Here is a 23,144-nt window from a genome sequence, read left to right as displayed (position 1 = left end):
TGGTAGCAAAAAAGCCAATGAAAACCAGGACATATGGACAAACAAAACAAAACAAAAAAAAAAGGATATTTAATGACTGATCTTTAATTGATTTTTCATTAAGAATTTAACCAGTTAAAAATTGATTAAGGAAATAAAAACTTGGAATGAGGGGGGGAAAACTTATTTTGTATCAAATCAATTTTTAATGATTAATTGATTGTTAGTGTTTTAACTATTGGTAAAGCAAAACAGAGAAAATTTAGAGCCCTAGTCTGGAGAGGTGATGGTGACATCATCAGTTAAAAGTAACTAATACTCTGAGTTAGGCCTGTGTGGTATACCGGTCTTTATTTTCGTTATGATATGAATTTTTCATATACTGCCATACCAGTGAATAGCCCAAACAACGTCCGGAACATGCGTGGTGGGAAAGTGTTTCAGCGGGGACCCATTTCACTGCTGAACACTAACACCACAGGTGTGCTTGCTTCAGCGTGTGCTCTAGGGATGTTCCTGGAGACTACTTTCCATGTCTATTTAGACTAGTTGAGTAGTCTAACACTAGGAAAACACTCAGAAAGCAGTTAAAATTTAGCAGAATTCATTAATTTATAATGTTAAACACTGTCCGAAAACCCAGAGCTAACATTAGCTGCCAGCCTGACACACAGTGTGGCTAACATTAGCAGCTAGTAGCAGCAGCAGCAGCTCCGCCTGCAGGATTATGTCTGTGTCTGTGCTTAATGTGGTCATGTTTCTCCAGTCGAGTGAATATACATCAGCTTATTCTGTCACAGTCTACATTCATCTGTCCGACTTTGCTGATATAAACATCCAGAGTTGCCATGGCGGTCAGTTCATACACGCTGGGTGAGAGCGGCTGCTGTCTGACAGAGCCGCAGCCCTGACTAGTGGCGTGCGGCTGCATAAAATCTTAGAGGCAACAGATAACTGGCATCGTGCATGAATGAAATAAATATAATAATAATAAAATAAATAATAAATATTTTAAACTGCTAGTATTTCTGGTGCCAACTAGTGTGTGTGGGGACATTTAATCGTATAGTTGTCCCCGCCATGTGATGGTAACCATACTTTGAAGGGGTCATGCTTTTACCTGTGTCTGGACATGAAAAAAAAACATGATACAATTGTTATGACAGTAAAATGGGCTGTTTAAAGACAATCAACTGCAGTAATTCTTTTCTCATTAGAAGAAAATGTGGGTAAGAACACTGTTGCATGAAAAAAAAAACATAAAAACATGATATAATGATATAAATACTTTGATTTATCTTGTCCTTTGGGGCACTTTTTCTTCTATTTGTCTACAAAAAAAACAATTGTCCTGGACAAGCAGACAAGCCTTAATGTCAAGCCCTGAAGTTAATGGACTGACAGATGGTTATATCAATATCAAAATTTTTTATTCTATGATATCAGTATTGTCCCCAGAATTCCAATATCGGTCGGGCTCTGATAAATATGGTTGCCTGTGACTGCGGACATGTTTGTGTGTGTGTGTGTGTGTGTGTGTGTGTGTGTGTGTGTGTGTGTGTGTGTGTGTGTGTGTGTGTGTGAGACTGTGTAATACACAGCACGAGATGTGGACCCAGCCGTTGATGAACATGTGGTTTCCACATCTTCTGCTCTGCTCCTCATGTCATCTGGCACGGTCCTGTCTCTTCTGACAAGTCTGTTAAAAGGAATCAGGTGATGAGACTTCCACAGGGGAAGTGGTGAAAAGAGGAGGCTCTGAGCACCCAACTATTACTGCAACCACTTCATAAGATGCATTTGGGTCAGATAATCTGCCTGCCAGTAGAGAGAAGTAATAAAAGCTAAGTATTTAAATGGGAGCCATTGTTATTGACAGCTTAGAGAATTGTCTTAACAGTTAACAGTGCAGAATTAGTTAGCATCTGTTTAAAGGAGAAATGCCACTTGCACTTATAGAAACCAGTGTATCAACCATAAATGAGTCAAAGGTCAGGAGTGAGTCTCCTAATTCTGCTGCTTGTGTTTCTGTGACTTCCATATAAATGCTGTGGTCCAGCCCTGCAGCACACATGTTTGTAACACTTGTACCACTATAGTAGTGGGTGTGTTAACAAAGGTATAGTTGGTAACATTAATGAGAAACATCAGTTGCAAAGTGTATGTATACTGTGTGTTAAACTGTTTTAATTTCATTGTTGAAAGCTACTCTGATGCATTTTGTCAACACAGCTGAAAACAGTATCATGTATCGTGGACTTTGATTCTAAAGTAATTATAAGTCACTGGATCCGTTTACTGATATGTTACACGGTCTTTTTACCTCATTTTTTTGCCTGAACTCTCATGTAGCATTACACCAGTTGTGTGTTAGGCAAGGGGTTTGGTTCGTGGGGGTATTTTAACCGGACCTCTTGGTCATCAGCCAAAGTCATTGTGATCCCAGATTTAATTGATTTCAGCCTCTGGCAAAGACAATGGTTATGCTTTCCCTGCTGCAGAACTTCAAAAGTCTCAATCTATTCATTTTTTTATTTCTCCAAAGACCAGAAAGAAAGTCCAGCTACAGAGAGCGGAAATGCAGCCATAAAAAATCCAAAAAACAGTAATGGCTGAGTTTCTGTTCCAAAGGAATTTCATTTACTTTACATTTAGACTGTGCAGAGAGAAAGCAGGAAAGAAAAAGAAGGCAGTCATAATTTCTCAGGCCTCTAAAATTACCATGTGGCCACACGGAGATGGAGGTTGATAGATTTTGAGAAATGGAAAGTGAGAGGCATAGGGAAAGAGAAAGAAATTAAGAGAAAAGAGAGAGACTGATATTTAGCATTGAGTTGTCTTGTCATCCCTCTCCATCATTTAGACAGTAATGTTTTTTCCCCAATTTGGGGCATTTTACCTGCAGGTGGAGGGTGAAAATTGATTGATTGCGTGAGGCGTATAAAATAAAAGTGGATCTTTTCCATTTGTTCCTTCTTTTTCTTCTCCCTCTTTTTGTCCCCCCCCCCCCCCCACCCCCCCACCATCCACTCCGCTGAATACATGAAGGTGGGGTTGGAGGGGTAGGGGGTGTCTTTCTCTGAGCCATTCTGCTTGCTTGTCCCCAGAGCAGATCATATTAACATTTTATAAAATCAAGATTTCCTGCATTTAAATAGTTGTGGTTTCCCAACTGGTTCCAGTATCTCGGAGGGGGAATTCAAACCTCCTTCCATTACTCAAAGTCAAATTGCTTTCTGCGCTGTTTTTACATACAGTAGAAGGGGAGCCGTGTCAAAGTGATGGGGGGGGGGGGCAGATCCACAAGCTCCCACCTGTAGAGGGCCCAAGTGATGAAGGGACAGAAGGAAAGAGGAAGGTGACTCATTCTCACCTTCTTGCCGCCATGTGGTCCAGTTCTCTGAATCATAAGCAGGTGTCCTTACAGCTTTTTTTCCATCCCTCTCGTTCGTCTTCCCCTCCTTTTGCCTCTCTATGGGGTTCTGAAGCCTGAGAAACAGGGAGTAAACACAGGAGCTATGATTCAGCGTGACCCTTAGATCAGGGGAGCAGCAGCAGCAGGAGGAGATCCAGTTCTGTTTAAGTAGAGAGCAACAACTTGGGTTCAGCTTCAGCATACAGATATACAGTTGTCAAACATTCTGTTCTCATAGCGATGCTTGCTTTTCTCAGTATGCAAATGTGTAACATTTGATCATCGGCTCAATGTTTGGGCAGTTGCCCAAATCATTCTGTTTCAGACAAACATCACACCATCTGCCTCCCTGCTGTTGCTTTCGTGCATGGCACTGTGGGATAGCCTTTCATGTACCAGCAGGGCTCTGCGCTGCCATCACGGCCTCGCTGGCCTGCGACCGATATCATAAAGTCTCTGTGGCCTGAGATGAACTGCCAACCTTCAGCCATAACCACTGCTGCAGCTGTTGTTTCTGTCATTGTTGTTATTATGAGAAAATACAGGTCCACCATCAGCTTCACATTTGTGACACACCCATTTTTATCGATGCACTTTTCCTCAAGTAATGCAAATATGCAACCTTTGCAGGGAGTTAGAATCAGCGGGGAGTCAGTGGGATATTTCACTTCAGAGCAACACAGAAAGCAACCAGAAAGAGCGAGAGTGTATTTAAGCCAAAGTAACTATTATTTTAGTGGGACAGCGCTCAAGCAGACCTGCATTAGTCACAGCTAATGCACTATAAAAACAAAAGACTGTCCATGTGGTTAATTTGATCTGGAGTTTTTACACCTCATGCACCAAAACTCCAGTTCCCCTTTATAAAAGTTTGGCATTACAGAGGAAAAACAAAAAAAAAGTTAAGCGTGAAGATCTCAGCATGAGCTTATTCCTGATTTTCCACACTGATTAATGTTAGCGTATATTAGCCCACCTGAGACAGCATAGCAGGAGTCATTTTCAGAACAATTTTCATTACATCTCCTGAGTAAACATTTGCTCAAGCCGATGTCAATTCAATTTGTCTGCTGGCTGATAAGAGGTAGCTAGCAGTGGAATTTTTAGACATATAGGCATCAGTGAAATAACAGAAGACCTAATAGCAGTGTTGATATTGTTAATAAAAGTAATGGCAGACAAGGCTGTGGATGTCAGCAGCCGCAGCCTCAGAGGGCGCTAAGGGAGTCTTCACTTGCAGAGACATTTTTTAAACTTTAGCAGTGATCACACCTGGGCTGATCATGGAAATTGAAATCATTGCTGTATGCCATGTATTTGCTTTAGTTTGCTTGCCTGCCTTTAGTTAACCATTTGAGGGGCTGTGATTGGTCAATCAGTCCCAGAAAAGTAAATCCATGCAGAATAGTAGTTTGCGGTTTGGCAGAAAGAGGGGTTGGTGACAGGGATGGAAATCAGATCTGTATATACACATTGCTGCCAACAGTCCCGGATTTGAATATATTTGTAAATAGTTTTGAATATTTAAACTAATTGAAAAGTCCTCGACTCAGCTTTCCAGGCATTTGAACCACCTCCAAAATGAAACCTTGACTGAAAAATTAAGATAACATTTAAGATAACCCTTGGTTCTGATAATTTGCCCTGAGTTCTAGCTGCCAGGCCCACTTTGTGGAGTGCTCGAAGAAAATACAGATTGGACCCATCCAGCCAAGGGAATGTCAGTTATTCAGGGTTCCATGTTGTTTATCAGATAAGGTACACACACAATCAGGCAGCGGAAATTGACACTGCCCAGACTGTATCATGCACTCACGTACATACGCACACCTGTGTATACACATATGTATACAGGCATATTGTCTTTCATACGTACAATTATACATAGTCTTTTTCTTGAACATATATACACACATATACACAATCCATTTGACATATACACAGGTGCCTCCACCTCCTCCCTGAAGTCAGCGCCAGACGTTGAATTCAACACAGCGAAAATTTTATTTCACCTTTTTCTTTCTTTTTCCAACATTTTATGAACCGGTTATCAATTTCATCTCTACTCAGGCCGTGGAACATGAAGCAAATTCAACCATGCAAATGTATTCAACTGTACCATATATGTACCTCACATATTCATTTCTGTATGCCGTCATGTGTATAGAATATCACAGGTGAAAGAAAAAAAAACACCCTCAGTGTTTTAGCAGTGCCGTTCTGGGAACTCTCTGTGGAGATTCAGTGAGTTTCCGCTCCGGTGGCTCAGTGCTGGGGTTGTGGGTGCGCCACTCTGTCAGGTACAATTATGAAAAGTTGATTCCAGGAAGACCTGTGTGGCATTTTATACATGATGTAAGCCACGGTTACCTCATGCATTCTTCCCTAACAGTACAGCTCCACACACATGAGCACACAGACACGCACACACACATTTTGTGAACGCAAAGCTTTTCACACACACACATACCCACTTGTTGACAGCTCCATGAGTTTGGTAATTGTCCAGGGAGCTTTGTACCTCCGGTAAACAATTGGATTGTCACAGACACATGTGCACAGGCAAATGTACTCGTTCACCCAGACACACACACACACACACACACACACACATGCAGCGACACACACACAGTCATGATTTACTGCCTGGCATCCTTCAGGTGTACTGCTAAGAGCTCCCTGCCATCACTGATCCATCAATGTGCGAGTTGTGCAGGTGGTCGAGGGAACTTGAGAACCTGGTTTAGTTCACACAGGAGCACCAGACACATTTATGCTAATTTTGGCACAATGTGAGAGGAATGAATGGAGGCCTACCAGTCATCACATAATGTGAGAACCCTCACATAACCTGATTGTTATTCAGTCTGAGAAACAGCTCCAGGACTTCAATGCTAATGGCTACCTTGTAGTGCACAGTCGCCTGGTGTTTAGTTATGCTGTGGTCATGCCGTGTTGTTATGGAGATGAGTTGTCGTCTTGCTGCATTGGTGGTCTTCGGTCAAAATGTTGTGGGGTTTTTTTCTGACTAGACAAGAAATTAAAGATTGGTTTGTGTGAAGTGAGTAAAATGTAAGGTCGTATTGCAACATAAAAATATCACTTGTTCCTTTGAGGGGTTCCCCTTTACTTGAATGGGTCAATAACATATCAATGCTTGATGATTAGCAGACCACTGCAGTTGCTTAATACTTTATGTGTAACTGGGGGATCCACAGGGTTGAAGTAGTACCTGTTGTGCAATAACAAAGCCTTACAGTAATTCTACTGGTGATGAGTAATCAGGGTTACACTGAGGGGGCTACAATAGTCTGTTTGTTTGGACTGGAGCCTCAAGTTAATGCGATGATGAACAACTGAGGGATACTATAGTAAGACACCACTGGTGTCTCTGTACAGGAGACTAAGTGGGGGATATAAAAACACTGCTGTCATCTGATGGAAGAAAGCCAGCACCTTAGGAAATGAATATCTGATCCATTGGTAGAAAACAGTTCAATTTCTACAGGAAAAAACATACATGAAGACATCCTCTGACATGTTGCTGATGAGTAGTAACAGCAGCAGTAACTATTTGAGTTAGTGTTTCAATAGAAAATTAGTTTCAGTTGTTGCGGAGCTCAATGTAACCGTATAAGGCAACCCAAAGGGATGTGAAGAAGCACGTTGCTTATACAGTGTCTTCTGGTCCTCAAAAAATATCCAAGAGAGCCATTCTTTCTTATTTCCTCTGAGCTCTACAGGAGAAAAAAACAAATATCTGTGATCACTTTTAGTTGGTTGTCAGCTGGTTGAATGGAGGAAATTATGGTGCAAGGCCTTTGTGTGCTCATATGACTTCATCCAAGTAAATACTGGGATTTAACCATTATTGACTGGTTTGTACCTTGTTCAGGAGCAAACTGACTATGTATTAGGGAGAAGAAGGTTTGTGAGGGGTGAGGTGTTATCTCCTTTGACATTGTCGGTCATTACTGCGGTATTTACACTGCTAATAATAAAAAAAAAAGCCGCACTGCAATAAACGTCCATAAACCTCCTTTTAGACTTTTATTTTCCTTCTGTTTAGCCCTAAATTAGCCCTATTAAAATTTCTAAAAAGGTAGACCTGCATTAAAAATGTTGTCACATTATGTACATAAATTATCCTACGTTTCTAACAATGGCCAAACGCAGAGAAATGAGACATTTATTCAAGTTAATGGTTGCTATAACTTCCAGGAAGATAGATTCTCATCATCAATGATGGTTGTTTAAAAGTGAATGGAACAGGTCCCATGCTACTTGACATCGTCATCAAATTACATGTTTTATTATTGTTTTAATAAGAGAGAGAACCCTAGCAGCAGAACTTTCAGATTGTGTTTTTAACCTTACAGGTGCAATTTGTGATATTGTGTCAAATATTACAGTTTTTTGGGGCTTATTACTTTGCAGCAATTATTGTGATGCCGGCCCTAAGACACAGAGAGAGGGTGCATAAAAACCTAAATAAAATACATATTTGGGAGTTACATATGTAATTTTACTGTCTCTCTCCTTTCAGGTACCATGCAGCCTGGAGTACTGGGACGAGCTCCAGCAGGCCTTTGTTCCATACCGGGAGTTCAGCCTTTCAGAGAGCAGTGCCTGCCAGCTGCAGCTGCCCAGCCTCAGCCTGACCGACCAGCAGAAGGAGCTGGTGGCTTCAGACCTGTGGCGGATAGTACTCAATAACAACGGAGAGGGAGGAGATGAGCAGAGGTGAGGGAAAATTCTATATTTTGTATTATGTTTTATTTTTGTTCTGGTACTCTCTGCGCATAAGTACCTCTGTGTATTGCATGAGTGCCTGTTTGTAATAGAGCGTGTGTATGCCTACACACAAATACGCTTGTGGATCTTCAGTACGTGTGCCGTCCAGTGTGAGGAAAAGCAGGGAGAGAGCGCACCCAGGCCGCTGAGCACAAAGAGCTAGCAATGTGTCCCTCGCCCCACATCTGGTGTGCAGGAGCAGGGAGCGGGCTTGGAAGGCGTTCAGATCGGCCTAATGAGATTTCCCAGCACACCAAGTGCCTGTCAGGGCCCATCCGGATTCCTTCCTGCTTACCTTGAGTGTATCTAATCGAGGGGAAGCTCACGGGAAGCAAGAGGAGTAAAGCCCCCTTTGGGTTGGCTCCTAAGATCTTAGGCCTGGCCTGGCCTGGGTTGGGCTGGGTTGAGTTGGGATGGGATGGGTTGGACCGGGCCTGCCAAGCGCTGTAACACCTCAAAGAGCATGCTTTTACTCCATTCTCCTCACTACCACTGCTTCCTCTCTCTCATGTCTCTCCCAACATCCTGTTACGTACTGTTCTTCACCCATTTTTCATTTCTTTCTGTCTTTTTCTCATTCTTTCCTCATCTTAATTTACTTTTTTTTTCCTTATTCTCCCCCCTTTTTACTTCCTCTCGGGATTTAGGGAACTTTTAGTAGAAGAGAACTGCCAAGCCCACATTCTGTGTGGCTTAGAGAGCTCCAGAGGACCAGAAAGGGAGGAATAAGAAAACATGTAAGAGAAGAAACAGAGAAAAAACTCTACAGTACCAGATACAGTGTAAAGCAAAATATACATCTGTGTTTCATTATAATCATACTCCAAACACTACATTTCCTTTATGTTTAAATTATTTGTCTTTTTTGATCAAAATTGATTCCCCTTTCCTTACTCGCTCGTTTCATCTGCCTTACTTTAGTTTCCACCAGAAAAATAACTTGGCTGCCCTGCCAACTGGAAGTAATGAAAATTGTCAACATATGATGCTTATCTTTTTAAGGAGCACTCTGCTGCACCAGCGTTTTTCAGGTCTTGAGCGTTTCCTGCTGGAGTTTTTATGGTGGATCATGGTAGCAGCAAATTACAGAGCAAATGGTCATTCACTTCAATTACCTTCCATTCAACATCATCAACCATGACATGCAATTAATGTCCATGGAGAGGTTCTGCTGGAAACTGCGGCAGTAATAATGTACCTAAACTCACAGGCTCGGACAGCGAGGAGGCCCTGTCCACATTGTTGTCTCTTTTCATTCCTTTTTGTCTGAAGAATTGTAGCGTTAGTTTCACTGTAGATTTCTGACAAGGATGTCACACAGTGTTTGACTCACTGGGCAAGAGACAAAAGCATTCAGCTGCAAATAAGAATCAGACTATTTTAATTAGTGAGTAGAATTGTTCTGGCTGTTATTACACAGCTGCGCCTATGCCTTTGATATTACAAAACAAAGTTTTATAGAAAATCAATAACTGTTTGCTAGTTTTTCCCTTAAAGCTGTCAAATAGTGAATCACAGTCATATATTCCTATTTTCTCTTCATTATTATTTCCATATGCAATTATTTCATTTCCACAGAGTGCCTTCAGTAATACTTCTTACATTTTCTTTAATTCTTTGAGTGTTTTTCTTTTCACAGTCAGAAATACCACTCAATCTATACATAACTGGCTGTATCTCCTCTATCCCTTTAGTTCAGACAGTGAGTGTGGGTCCCAGCTGCCCTGCGATCAGTTGGTATCTCCGATGGCGTTGGCAGCCTGCACCCGTGTGGACTCCTGCTTTGCACCCTGGTTTGTCCCTTCCCTGGGCGTGTCCCTACAACTAGCACAGCTGGACATTCACCTCTGCCACCACCTGGAACAGCTGGGCACAGGTAGGATACAGAATACACTGTCACAAATGATCCTGTTTATCAGGAGGCATTATTAGGTAGCTGTTAGAATAAGTGATGTCATGTCCTTAATTTGTGGAGAAAAAGGTTGAAGCTTGAAACTGCAAATCTATAATGATCTATTATAGTTTTTTATTTGATTATAAATTATCATCCAGAAAATGTGAAGATTTTATTATTAGCTATTATTCCCCTAATGAAATTATAGCCAATAAATGCAGCCGATAGTACAAAGCCAAATTTCATTCATTGACTTAAGTGCAGCATCTACACATGCCTATAAAGTAGGTGTATTCACCTTTAAAGTTGCGATCCTCAAATTAACACAAAGAAGAAGGTAAGTTTGCTTATGCTGCCTTCCAGACAGCTCAGAACTCAAAAATTTCCAGCCTCTTTCTAGAAAAAGTACAATTGAATGCTACTCAAAATTAGAGTTCCTACTTGTGAACGCGACTTCATGAAGAAGCAGTTGTCTGACATCACACAGCAATGGCAGCACCTATGTGAGCCTAAATTAATGCATACTATCATATAGCAAAACCTGCTGTGCATGTAAAGTGATGTCAGAATATGTCAGGAATGTTTTAAGGTGCCATAAAATAAAATGTTTAATAGCGTCTGTTACCTTGCACATAGTAGTTTATCCTCCTCTGTGTTGTTTATGTACTACTGAGGGTTCAACTGTACGTACACTTGCCAAAGAGACTCCGTTTGTCACGGTCAGCCGTGTTTTTTGCTTACTTTTGGCTTTGTGCACCTGGAAAAATTCAAGGTCAGAAATTGGAAATTTCAACTTGGAAATTCTGTTCTCCAACTTTGACTGGAATGCACGCTTAGTCTGCAGATCAACTTTTATCTTTTAGAGTAAAATACAAAAATGTGACATTATTGTTTATCTTATTTGTAAGGGTCATGAGAAGCAGGTAATTATCTGTCATTGTATCCACTGAAAAAAAATCCATACTATGCATCCCTATTGATTTGACTAATGTTTTTGGAACTATGTACTTAATTTTTTTTTATTATTCATACCTAGGTACCACTTTACAGTAAGACTAACCTTATAAATAATTTATTGAGTTCATAATCAGGTTATTAATTAGATTGTAAACACTTAATTATTAATAAGCTGTTACAACACATTAGATAAAAAGCGAATCAATGACATGTTGCTTGCCAAATGGTGGGTCCACATTTATCTGAACTGTTAAATCTCAGATCTCATTACTCTCATTGCTTTGTCTCCTCTATCACCCAGCATGTATTGTTCTTTGCATATTTGTTTGTTTTTGTTTGATAGCATTTATCCACCAAGTAGTCAAAAAGTTTCATTTTGCATATCAGATTAACACTAAGGCTTTGGCAATGTTGTTTACCTTGACACTGTCAGCATAAAGGTTTTGCACTTTACAGTAAGAATACCATTTGCCAGTTATAAATGTTAGTTTAATTAATAGTAAGCAGTAACTAGATCTCACCAAAGACTGAGCTGACATTGTTTATAATGTTAATGTTAATAAAGTCTTTACAGTCTAATTAATAACCTAGTTATGAACCGTTACACAATTTATGAGGGTAGATTTATTGTAAACTGGTACAGGAATGGTGATAGTTATGTGGTATTTTGATTAACTATGCCTCAAAGTCCAGTCTCTAAATGCAGATGTTGTGTTTTACTCCTCCAGTTCCAGCTCAACAACTTCGTCCCTTCCTGCCAGACAGGAAGTTACCTCAGGAGCAGGAGTTCATGGTGATTGGTGCTCGGGAGCCACGGGTCTTCCTGCGTCAGTGGAGCAATGGACCACGTCAATGTCAGGAGTTCAGCTTTTCCACACAGCTAGACTGCAAGTTGCTGGAGTACCGAAACCTAACACACCTTCAGCTCCTGCAGCCTTGTGTACTACAGGTAGAGCTCAGATATTCATATGGGTTTTATTTATTTTATGGATCTTTTGATTCAAAGCATTGATCTGGAAATGGAAAATCAACTTCATTTAGAATTTTATTCCCTGTGCGTTTCAGGGTCAGGCTGCAGCCACCTCCTGCCCCCAGAACACCACGCTGGATGTGAATGTGTTTGTGGACCCGGTGTTCCTCAATATCAGCCAGTATGCCATTCACACTGTGGACACTGCCCTGCACAGCTGGCAACAGGTATCAAAGAGTTAGGCTCTAGGAACTGCAGCACACTTTATTTTGCTCTCTAGAATACAATAAGGCTGAGATGGCCATAATTTTTTTTTTAAGTTCCCCACTTACAACTAATGTCAGAAGCAAAGTAGTTGATTTCATATGTGAAAATGTTCAAACAGTCTCCAAGCAGCTTTTCACTGCTGCGTGAGGAAGTGCCTTTGACGTAACAAATGTAATCAGTGATCTCAGTGGTGTCTTAGGTGGCAGTATTTGAAGATAACTTGTTCACTCTTGTATATTAAAAAATAGTGGGATACATTCAGACATTTAAGGTAACAGGGGAAATCTGTAGAAAATGTATATACGTTTAGAGAGTATGCTGAAAGATGGTCTTTTGTCCCAGATGGAGTATCAGCTAAACAAACTCACAACAAAGTGGATTTCATGAGAATGGTTTGGGTTGTATGCCAGTGGTAATAAAATTTGCAGGATGGAACTGCCTCTCAGTTTGCTGTAAACTCTGACTAAGAGGCTACAGTGTGTCTGCTTTTGGGCTTCCAGTCCTATGGTCCTCGTCATCTCTCAGTTCTCAGCTCTCAGCACTGCCTCTGGTAGCCAGGATATTTGTGTGTGAAGTGATGCCCATGAAAACACGGTAAAACTTGAGTGGTGACACCTGCCAAGACTTCATCTGGCCGTAGTCCTCCACCCACTTGTCTACTACACACACACACACACACACATACACACACACACACACACAGAATCACACACACCCTGGCCTCTCTGGCTTTGTGCTGTATGCCCTATCATGGCTCTGCTCGGCTCAGCTGTGGCTGTGCTGACTCATATACTGGCCTCTGGAGATGTGAGGTACTCTCATGGTTTTACATGCACACAGACTCTCACTGCCAGGTGAGAGAAATAATAGCTTGTGTTTTTCTAGGAACAGCTGTGCTCTTTTACCTGTGGAAAATAAAATTAAACAAGCTGTATAGAAAATCTACTATAAAATGATGGTTCTGGCTAGCGGTTTAATACCTTTGTTTTCACCCAGTGGCATCACTGACTCATCAAAAGCTCTTAACCGACTGTGTTGGACGATGGGTCATAATTGACCCTTGGCTTCATCATTGCATCATGTAGCGCATGCTACAGAATGTTCCCTATTTCTGCTGGTTAAATTAGCCATAAATAAGACTTTAGAGCGTTGGTGGTGTTGGAATGAATGGTCATACTGCAGCTTTACTGGAGTGTTTTGGACATGTTGGTATCCATGGTGGGCTTTACCCAACATGCCAAGCATGATTAGTTAGGTTATTAGTTGGTTGTGTGCTCTTAGCCAAGGCTCTTCTGATACTGATGATTGGGTGACATTTTTGGTTTTTTGAGTGATAGCTTTGTCCAGTATCATGAATAGAGGCGTACGGTGCTCACACATACAAATACTTACAGAATATGCTACTTCTGTTTTAAGCAGGGGTTTAAGTAACAAAGTATGTCTGTAAGTCTATAATTTTACTCTTACTTAAGTATTTATATAGTATGTAATCTACTCTGCTACTTTTAAAATCATGATTAACTATCAAGTAGGCCTAAAATTTGAATTAATATGCAAACCTTTCATCTGCAGCAACCATGGGACCTTCAGCAAAAAATGAACAGTAGTCAGTGTCAGGAGACAGCTTTTTGAACCTGCCTGAATTGACAGAAATTGCACATATTTGTCTGTATAAAAGATAATTTTAGAAGGTAAGAAAGTCACTGTGTTGTAAAACTGTTGAAATGAAAAAGAATAAGACCTTGAAGTTATGTGTTTAGAGAGCCTACACACCTAGAAGTTGTGTAAGTGACATGACTTTCTCTCTCAAGAAAGTTAACATTAGCGACTGAAGCTATGATGCCTGTGTGTATTGTAGCGAGACGTAGTCACACAAACTACAGGTTTTGATCATTATTTTTCTTCCTGGCTGTTGACAGGCCCAGGAGTTGCTGGATAAAATACTTCCGGTAAGATAACACTACAAGGGACAGACAAGAGTTGTAGTTTATTGTTTGGTATCACACAAAACAAAACTGAGCTATAACAAACCTACCACAAACAATGGTGTTCTTGACTTGTAGAATTATGTTTAAAATTGATAAACATTATATGTGTAATTCCAGTAGGATCAAAAAATTATTTGTCTCTTGCTGTTGATTACCACTCATATTTTTCTCCAAAGTAATGTCCCAAGGGGACTTCGCCTCTTGATGAAAACCATGATGTAAGGACAAAAAAAGCATGAGGCACAGGTTTGGAGAGGGGACTGTGATCACTGACCACAACAGTGCAGGAATAATTTAGACTGAAGATTTGGAAAAGCAGAAATCCCTTTTGATTGAATGCTGCTATTGATAATGCATAAAACATGTTCTTCAATAACTAATACTGTGAGTAATTTTGGAGTACTTCAAACTATAACTTAATTATTTTTAACACCAATAGTCGTACTTGTAGTTGAGTAGTATTTCAGTCATGTGATAGTACTTGAATAAAGATTTTCAGTACTCTTTTCACCACTGCTTTTATGACAGATGTACTCACACTCAAACACAAACCCTGAAGGTTGTATCTACTTGTCCTCTGGTATGGGATTGATTCATAAAATGATTAAGCCTGCTGTATTGACTTGATTGGTCTAAACAGCAGCAGCCTTGTAACTTGTACAGAACCTTTTAACTACCTCCAGCCTTCACCACTGCTGAACACAAGGGAAAAACACACCATAATTATAAGGCATAAGTGCTGCATGTGGGTATGGTAGTTCTTGAGTCAGGGGTAGATAGAGGTCAAGTACAAAAGGCTGAGACTTTAGAAAAAAGCTCTTCTTAAATATTTGGTCCACTTCAGAGAAAGTTGTGAACACTTTGATTGTGGAATATTGTTTCCCTTTTTGGGGTTTTCACTGAAACAGAATCTTGTCCGTGGTGAGAAAACCTTGTATGGGTGCAATTAAGCACAAGCTGCGTGGTAGTGTGGAGCACTATAGGGATGGATGTAAAGGACCGCCCAGTTAATCTTTGATCTGATAGAGGCATACATTCCAGACGCACACATTGTCCGTGCATAGAAATCTTGATCCTAATTGAAAACGTAATCACAAGCAGTTGGAAATGCTAACAGGCTCTGTCCTTCCGCAACAGAAGGATGTATCCCAACGTGTGTAATTGTTTCAGTGATTTTCATGTTTCCTGGTGTCAAGGCTGGCAGGCGGGCCTGTTGTGATGTGGCCTGTAGGGTCGGCATTGAACCGTGGAGAAGATTCCTCAACTACCACACAATTGAAACCTCACGACCCAGGCATGGTCATACCAGACCACCGCAACCAGAACAGCTGGAGCACTTCCAGATGCAAAGTAATAAATAGAAATACAAGACACTTCTTGGTGTATGGTTGCAATTTATTCTCATATTGCCATAATATGCTATGATATACAGTTGTAGTCATGGAAACATGGATTGCTCTTGTATCCATGATAACAACACCAAGATCTTTCTGGCAGTCATCAGTACATATGCCTAATGACTTCTCATGAATATTGATGTAAATGTGTATTTCATCAGCAAATCTTCAAACCAGCAGGCTCACTTCCCCTATTGCAGTTCTTTCTTTTAGCTCTAATCTCACTAACTGTCATAATACTGAGTGGATTACAATTAAAATAAGCATTAATTAAGTTGTAATATGTAAAAGTGAAAGAAGAGTAAGCTAAAACTAAAGTTTTATCCATCCAAGTTTTTTTTAGTTTCAAGGATGAATGAAAAATGAATATAGAATACAATTTTATTTCTTTTTTTTAATTCATCTTTTGACTTTTCTCCTTTGCTCAATAGCCCCATGTGGCCCCAACCTCAGCCCCCTTCCAGTCTAACCTCAGGCCCCATGCCTCCATTCTCAGTCCTCGGTCCCCAGCCCCACTTTCAATCTTTGCCCCCCCTCCAGCCCCTAACCCCAGGGAAGTGGCTTTGGTGGAAAGCCACACAAAAGCCCAGTAGTATTTACACACTCTGCTTTCTCACAGAACGTTCACAGGCTGTTACATGTGCAATTGAGACAACAGGAATTTTCCTCCTGTTATTTTTTTCCCCCCTTTCCTCCCATGTTTGACTGATTCTCCGCTTTCCTCTGCAACCGGAAAGAAAGTGATAGAGAGATCAGGTTCCTGTTTGCAGCAGATGTGTGGGCGAGGGTCATCTATAGAGGAATATATGGGTGACTTTAGATCTGATTATTGTTTCATTGTGCTCCTTTTACAGGTTTCACCATCTCCTCTACAGTGTCATGTTTCATGAGTATTTCTCTTGAGTGGGTGTCATTATTTACAATCTGTTTTCCAGACATTTTACTGTACCTTGCCATTTATATACATGCCACTCTGCCATGCAGATCTGGGCTAGACTTTGTGAAAACTTAAGTAATAATATCCGGGTGGATTAGTGAAATGAATACTTTGATTCCTGGTAGGACTGCCTCTGAAGGAGAAGCTGTCATCTTTGCTCTTTAACAAGGAAGATGTGTTGACTGTTTAAATATCTTTGTCTTAATGTTTGTCCACTTAAAGTCCCCAGATAGATAGAGAGTGATTTTGATTACTGCAGGAAGCTTTTCTGATGTGTGTATCATGTTGCCTCATGAATCGGAGCAGTAAGACGATACCATCAAAGAGTGGGCTTAGCAATGGCATCTTAAGATGGCAGCAGGAAGTTTGTAAATCGCAGTGTCAGATTCAAAAGGGAGAACAGATAGTGTTCCACTATAAAACTGGAATGGATTGAAGCCACCGTCACAGCTGTCCCATCTATATTTTGCTCTCTCTACCTCTCTCTCTCACATCTATCATCAAGTGGTCTTTTTAATGGTGTAAACTTTCCCATCCGTTTTCAATAGCATCAACAACCCCAGGACCCTGAACGTGCTTGGCAGTCAGACTCTGAGCTTTTACTGCCAGCCTCTTTTAACCATCAACCATCAACCCCCCCTGCCATTTAAAAGTACACAGCAGGCCGAGGGTCCCTCTTTTTTGGGATAGTTGAGTAGTTATTGAGAAGCTGTCTGAACCACAGTCATGTGCGTCAGAAGTCAGGGAGGGGTGTGCAGGAGAGATCCCATCAGGGCCTAAGAGCCTTTGGAAGGAGCTCAAGTAAAACTTACACGTACACTTGCACCCACGCACTCACTATCCAACTCACATGCACACCACACTATGTGCTGTTTTGAAATTGTGTACTTGAATTCCTGTATGCAGGAGACTTGACACACTCCCCTCTCGCTGTTAAACCTGTGTTTTCAATAGCAGCCCAGTGAGCTCTCCACTCTTGCATGCGAAGTGACGTAAGAGTGGATAGCATCCCTGTACAACTCGCCTGACTTGAGTTTTCTGAGGCTTTCTCATTGACCCATTGCTGTAGGTGGGCCAGACTCCACCATATTGTTTTCTCCTGACAAACCACAATATATTGATGACTTTTACTAGCAGGAATGCCTACTTAAAGGCCCACGCTGTTCCAAGCAGTGAAAAAAAACATCCACATGCAAACAGAGCTGCCACTTGAAATGAGTTGACATCTCCAAGCCTGTTCATCTCACTGATGACCAACATTTAGCTGCTCAAAGGAAAATGTGAAAAAGTCAAGATTTTGCTAAAGCAAGAGGCCTCCTGGAGGTTTTATGTGGGACCAGGGGGTAGATTTGGCCCAGAAGCCCACTCTAAGCTGCTTCAGCCTGGCTAGCTGTCAGACTGTGATATGATTCACTCCCTTGTTGAGGTTGTGTTGCTCCCATGGATGATATCACTCATCTCTGTCTCCTACTGGCTGACAGCTGCACCACCAAGATCTGCATTTTAAGATTAAGAATACATCCATTATTGACACCTGCATATGTGCTTATACACATACTGTACATTATACACCCACCATAAACATACACACCTGGAAGTATTTGCTTACTCTTTTATTGACAGGCTCTCTTTCTCATGTCACCCCTCTTCTTTCTCCTTCTCTTCATCCATCCATCCACCAAAACTTCCTACCTCACCCCCCTCTTTTCTCTCAGAATGGGAACTCAGAGGCTGAGGAGCTGGTCTACAGCCACTATGTGATCTGTAACGACACCCATGAGACGCTGCGCTTTGGCCAGGTGGACACAGATGAGAACGTGTTGCTGGCCAGCCTCCACAGCCACCAGTACAGCTGGAGATCCCACAAGTCCCCTCAGGTAGCACACACACACACACACGCACACACATACAGCCCAGGGCCTGGGAAATATGTGATGGCCCACAGCCCTGTGGCTTGGGTTGGAGTTTTGAGTAGATATACACACATATATACATTTTATCCAAAAAGAATCCTGAGTATATGGACATGGAACATATATACAGACATGCATACACATCTACAGAATAGAGTGTTAACATAGAAGAGTATTGGCACAAGCAGTACATACATAGAAACATGATACGTGCGCACACACAAACACACATATATTCTGAACCATATGAGTGTGAATTTGAGTACGCATGTACTACATTTGCACTGTCACACACACCAGTGTATAAAGAATGCCTTAAACATACAAATTCATACTGTCTTGAGCAAATTCTGTCTCCCAGCTCACAAAGGTATACGCACAAAGCCACACCGGACACACCATCATCAGAGTGTGGCCACTATCTGTGTGTTTCTGTCAGAGCTCTGTGCCCTGACAGCTTTGTTAAAGAAGATTGATTATATTTAACCCTTTGTGGTTTTGAGGTTGAGTGGAGGGTGAGCTGGCGATATGTGGCATATGTGTGTGTGTTTGGTGCGCACATGTTTCAGGACCCCCATGTGTTTCACAGCGAGTGTGAGAAAGTCAAGCCTGAGAAAAGACATGGCCATAATTACTCACAGTAAGTCAGTAAGTCAAGTTGTATTAATCATCGACCATGGTTAATCTGTGCTCTTACCTCACTCATGCTTACACACACACACACACACACACACACACACACACTTGGAGAGTGGCAGTCTGGCATATCACCACAGTGAATACCACATCTCATTTTTGCAGTGAGTCAAAATGACCTCTGTATTTTCAGGGATGTTTTGGAAGAAAGATTGTCCGAATGGGCCAAATGTCATCACAGATGAAGAATGCGATTCCAAGCTGGTTCTGTCATGTGTTATTCCATCATGTGTTTGTGGTACCGTATATGAAATATGTGCTCTCAAGATGAACATGATTTGTGAAACTAGATAAATAAGAAATAGTCCAACTTTGCCAAAAACACTCAGCTAAGTTATTGAGCTTGATGATAAAATGCCTGCCAATGTGTCCGCCTCAGCAAATTGCAGCACACACTCCTAATTACATTTTGGGGTTATAAAAATAGTGACACTGATAAGAAAATGGGTTGTATTTCTTTAATGGTTACTTGGTCCTGCAAGAGTGTTTTTGTAGCCCTTACAAATCAGTTTCCAGCCTGAGTATAAGTAGTTGTGCTGTTTTGCTACACTCCCATGATGCTTTGGAGTGTCAAAAACAACTCTGATCACCATAAGCCTTCATTTCCCCAACTTCCCCACTCTCCCTAGCAACCTTACCTATTTCTATCTGTGGGCCTGATCTCTACTTTAACCCCAAGACCTTCCCCTTAACCGCTGACCTCTAGTCTATTTGTCAGTTTTTACCAACTGAATGTCTTTCCCTGCACTAAACATTTAACTCTTTCACACTGCCCATTTGTGCTTTTATTGTTATACCAAAACTAGAACTTCAAACCCATCATCATCTCCCACCACCAGTCTACCCTCATATCTAAACCTCTAACCCTCTCCCACATTATCTCCTTCTTTTTCCTTTGTCACTCTAAACCCATTCATCACTGAGATAGAGAGTTAAATTTCTCTTTAATTTTACTTAACCATATGAAACAGCAGCTCACAGTAGCTCCAAACAGTGCTGGTCACAGTGTCAATTGTTTGAAGGATGGACCTCAACTCTGTGATGACATTTGTGTCTAGTCAGCTGTCTGCTCTGTCCTCGCACTGGTCAGGCCAGCAGACCTGAGCTTTCAACTGTTTTCATGCTGTCAGAGCTCCATTCATAACAAGTTCTGTTCCCGTCACACTTTTTTCACATCCCCATCACCCCCTCCCCATTCCTTGATGCTGTAATCCCTCCAAGTACATCAGTAAACACTTTTCAGCTTGGGACCCACACTGCAATTAGCTCACTCATACTGGGGATATGCTAATGCTGTTCATAGTATTCTGTGTTTTTTCTTGCCATGCACTGTGGGGACCCACCAGACACAGGCCAAAACCAATTTCAGGCCACACACCCTAAGCCATAGTTTAGAAAACATAACTGCACAATATTCCCTTGACGTCGAATCGGTCCAGTTCTCTCTTTATTCCTGATGCCTCACCTCCATCAGCTCGATGAGATCAGTAGACCTGGACAGTCTCTGGCCTCCACACTGTTTTGGGGTCTCATTTGGACATTTGTGCCTTTCTCTTAACACTCTCCAACAACAGCACTCACAGCTTCCCAGCACTGTCCTTGTCCCTTTCTTAATCCCCCTAGCACAGCCCTGTGTTCTGGTGTTTACGACCATGCTGGCTGAGCGCATTAGCCCTGTCTGGCTTGTCCTGCTGCTGGCTTCAGCCTGGCTATCCTGTTCTGTCTTGGACTCTGGCTAGAAGGTGACTCTGTCCTTTTTATCTCTGTCACACCCCAGTAAGTGCTGTCCTCTCATTTGGGATCATGGCCTTGGATTACCCCCGAAGCCTTGCTCCACATCTGGCCTGGTCCGGCTTGTTCTTTGGCTATCCCAGTCCTTTCTCTTTTGGATTCATACAGATCTCTTTGTCTTCCATTTACTTTCCATACATCATCCATGGTCACCGTGCTCTGTCAGTAGCGCTGGTTTGACTCTGTGTTCTCTTTTGACATTAAGTCATTGATCCTCCTCCCTTAATTTTATCCTCCTAGCCCTCTTAAGATGGGAATACACTGTGATTTGGCTCAATTTTTTAGCTGCGTGACTCATTTTATAGTTGAACCAAATTGCAGCTTTGTCTGACGTTGTTTGCTCTACAGTGTACAGGTGGTAGTGAGACTGATCAACTGCTACCAAACAGCCATCGGACAAAATTTTTGGTCGGCCGCTGTCAGGCTCTCACACAGTTTAAGAAGAGCCACAAGTTGATTACTCTAAGTCAGTGCCTTTTCTTCACTGCATCTCTCCAAAGTGGCAAACAGAGCATCTGAAATTTCCATGGTATCACAATGCACTATACAGAGGGAAGTTATGGACAAATGAGTCTTTATTTGTAATTTTTAAGAGTCTGAATTGTCCAGAGGAGTTTTATTTTATATTTTACACATTTTGGTTGCTAATCTCCTGTCCCCACCCATCCGGACTAAGTACAAATCCTGGGGGGACATCGCTGCTCCCACCCACTGGAATTAACTCCCCATAGCCATCCGAGATTCGCCCTGTCTCCTCATATTCAAAAAATTGCTCAAGACTCATCTGTTCAACACCGCTTTCAACCATTGACAGTTTCTTCATCCCTTGTTTGTTTTTTTTTCTCTTTCCTTTTTGTTGTTTGCTATATTGTTGTATGTTGTTTCTTCCTTTCTCTTTTCTTTTTTGTCACGTGTCTTTGAGTATTTTGAAAAGTGCTATATAAGTATAATGAATTATTATTATTATTACAGACTATTTATTCAGACAGTAAGAGCTGGTATTAAACAGCAAAATTTCTAAAATCATTGTGTATGTCCAGCTTTAACCGCCAAGCTACAGTCACTCTGTCCAGGGCTCATCTATCCCTACCTCATAACTTTGCCCCGTTTCCCCACTTTATCCAGCAAACACACATACGCATGTGTGCACACACATGCACACACACACACACACACACACACACACACACACACATCCACACACACACACACACACACTCCCCAGTACATATTCCCCACCCCTGTTTCATGGCCAATCTTGTCTTGTCTGGGAGGCCTGGGGCCTGTCGAGAAGGCAGACCATCAGCCTGTCCTCATGGCTCTGGTATGATGTGTGCTAGCTGACCTGTCCCCCAGGCACACACACTAGCACACACACACAAGCCAGAGCTACTAATTTGCTGTTGTAAAGTAATCTGTCCCCCTTTCTCTCTGGTTCCCCTGAGAACTTACTGGACATGAGATCATCTTGAAAAGAGGAAAGACGGTGGGGAGAGGAGGAGAGATGGTGGGAGTGAAGAAGAAGGGACGAAGGCAGAGTGGACAGAGAAATATGAGAAAGTCAAAATGAGGGTAGCAAGGAGTTGTCAAGGAGGATACTGTACAGGCCTGCTTGAGAATACACGGGAGGACATGGAAAAAGGGAAGTGGGGGCAAAAGATGAGCCATGCTCTTAACACTCATAGATTGGCTCAGAGAACTCTACAGTGGCAACACAGCCAAAAATGTGTCTGCTCACTATCTTGCTGTCCCTCCCACTTTCACCATTTCTCTCTGTTCATGAACACATGAAGAAAGTTTAGATGAGTAGATTTGCCCATGGTTCATTATCATACATTAAATCATTTGTGGCTGCAGTACACATGAATAATAGTAACCTATCCACCTACTTTGAGCTTCAATGAGGCATGAGACAGGGATGTTCTTTTTCACTTCTCTTATTTGCCATCACATTTGAACCTATGGCTGGGCAATATGGTTTCTAAATTATATCTTGATATTTTTAGGCTATTCCATGATATATGATATATATCTCGATATACACTTTCTCTAAATCAAGATATATACATATATATATTGACATGACAGCATCACACAGTTGCTGCAGATTTGTTGGCTGCACATCGATGATGCAAATCTCCCGTTC

The 23,144-nt window shown here is 41.6% G+C and overlaps 1 protein-coding gene across 6 annotated transcripts in view; it reads left to right on the top strand.

Annotated features, from left to right (window-relative positions):
* The window catches only part of vps13b (vacuolar protein sorting 13 homolog B), a 396,480-nt gene that overhangs the window by 314,717 nt on the left and 58,619 nt on the right, over positions 1-23,144 (top strand). For all 6 annotated transcript variants that reach the window (XM_084725927.1, XM_084725925.1, XM_084725926.1 and 3 more), the window contains 5 exons: positions 7,941-8,137; positions 9,883-10,064; positions 11,768-11,988; positions 12,105-12,236; positions 18,314-18,475. In XM_084725927.1, the coding sequence (XP_084582053.1) occupies positions 7,941-8,137; positions 9,883-10,064; positions 11,768-11,988; positions 12,105-12,236; positions 18,314-18,475 (894 nt within the window). The remainder of the gene's footprint in view (positions 1-7,940; positions 8,138-9,882; positions 10,065-11,767; positions 11,989-12,104; positions 12,237-18,313; positions 18,476-23,144) is intronic.

The sequence above is a fragment of the Lutjanus erythropterus genome, chromosome 9 (assembly GCF_056507025.1).
Source record: "Lutjanus erythropterus isolate fLutEry1 chromosome 9, fLutEry1.hap2, whole genome shotgun sequence".
In the NCBI taxonomy this organism is placed as follows: Eukaryota; Metazoa; Chordata; class Actinopteri; order Lutjaniformes; family Lutjanidae; genus Lutjanus; species Lutjanus erythropterus.
The sequence above is the reverse complement of the archived record's forward strand: the minus strand, read 5'-3'. Positions and strand labels throughout refer to the sequence as shown.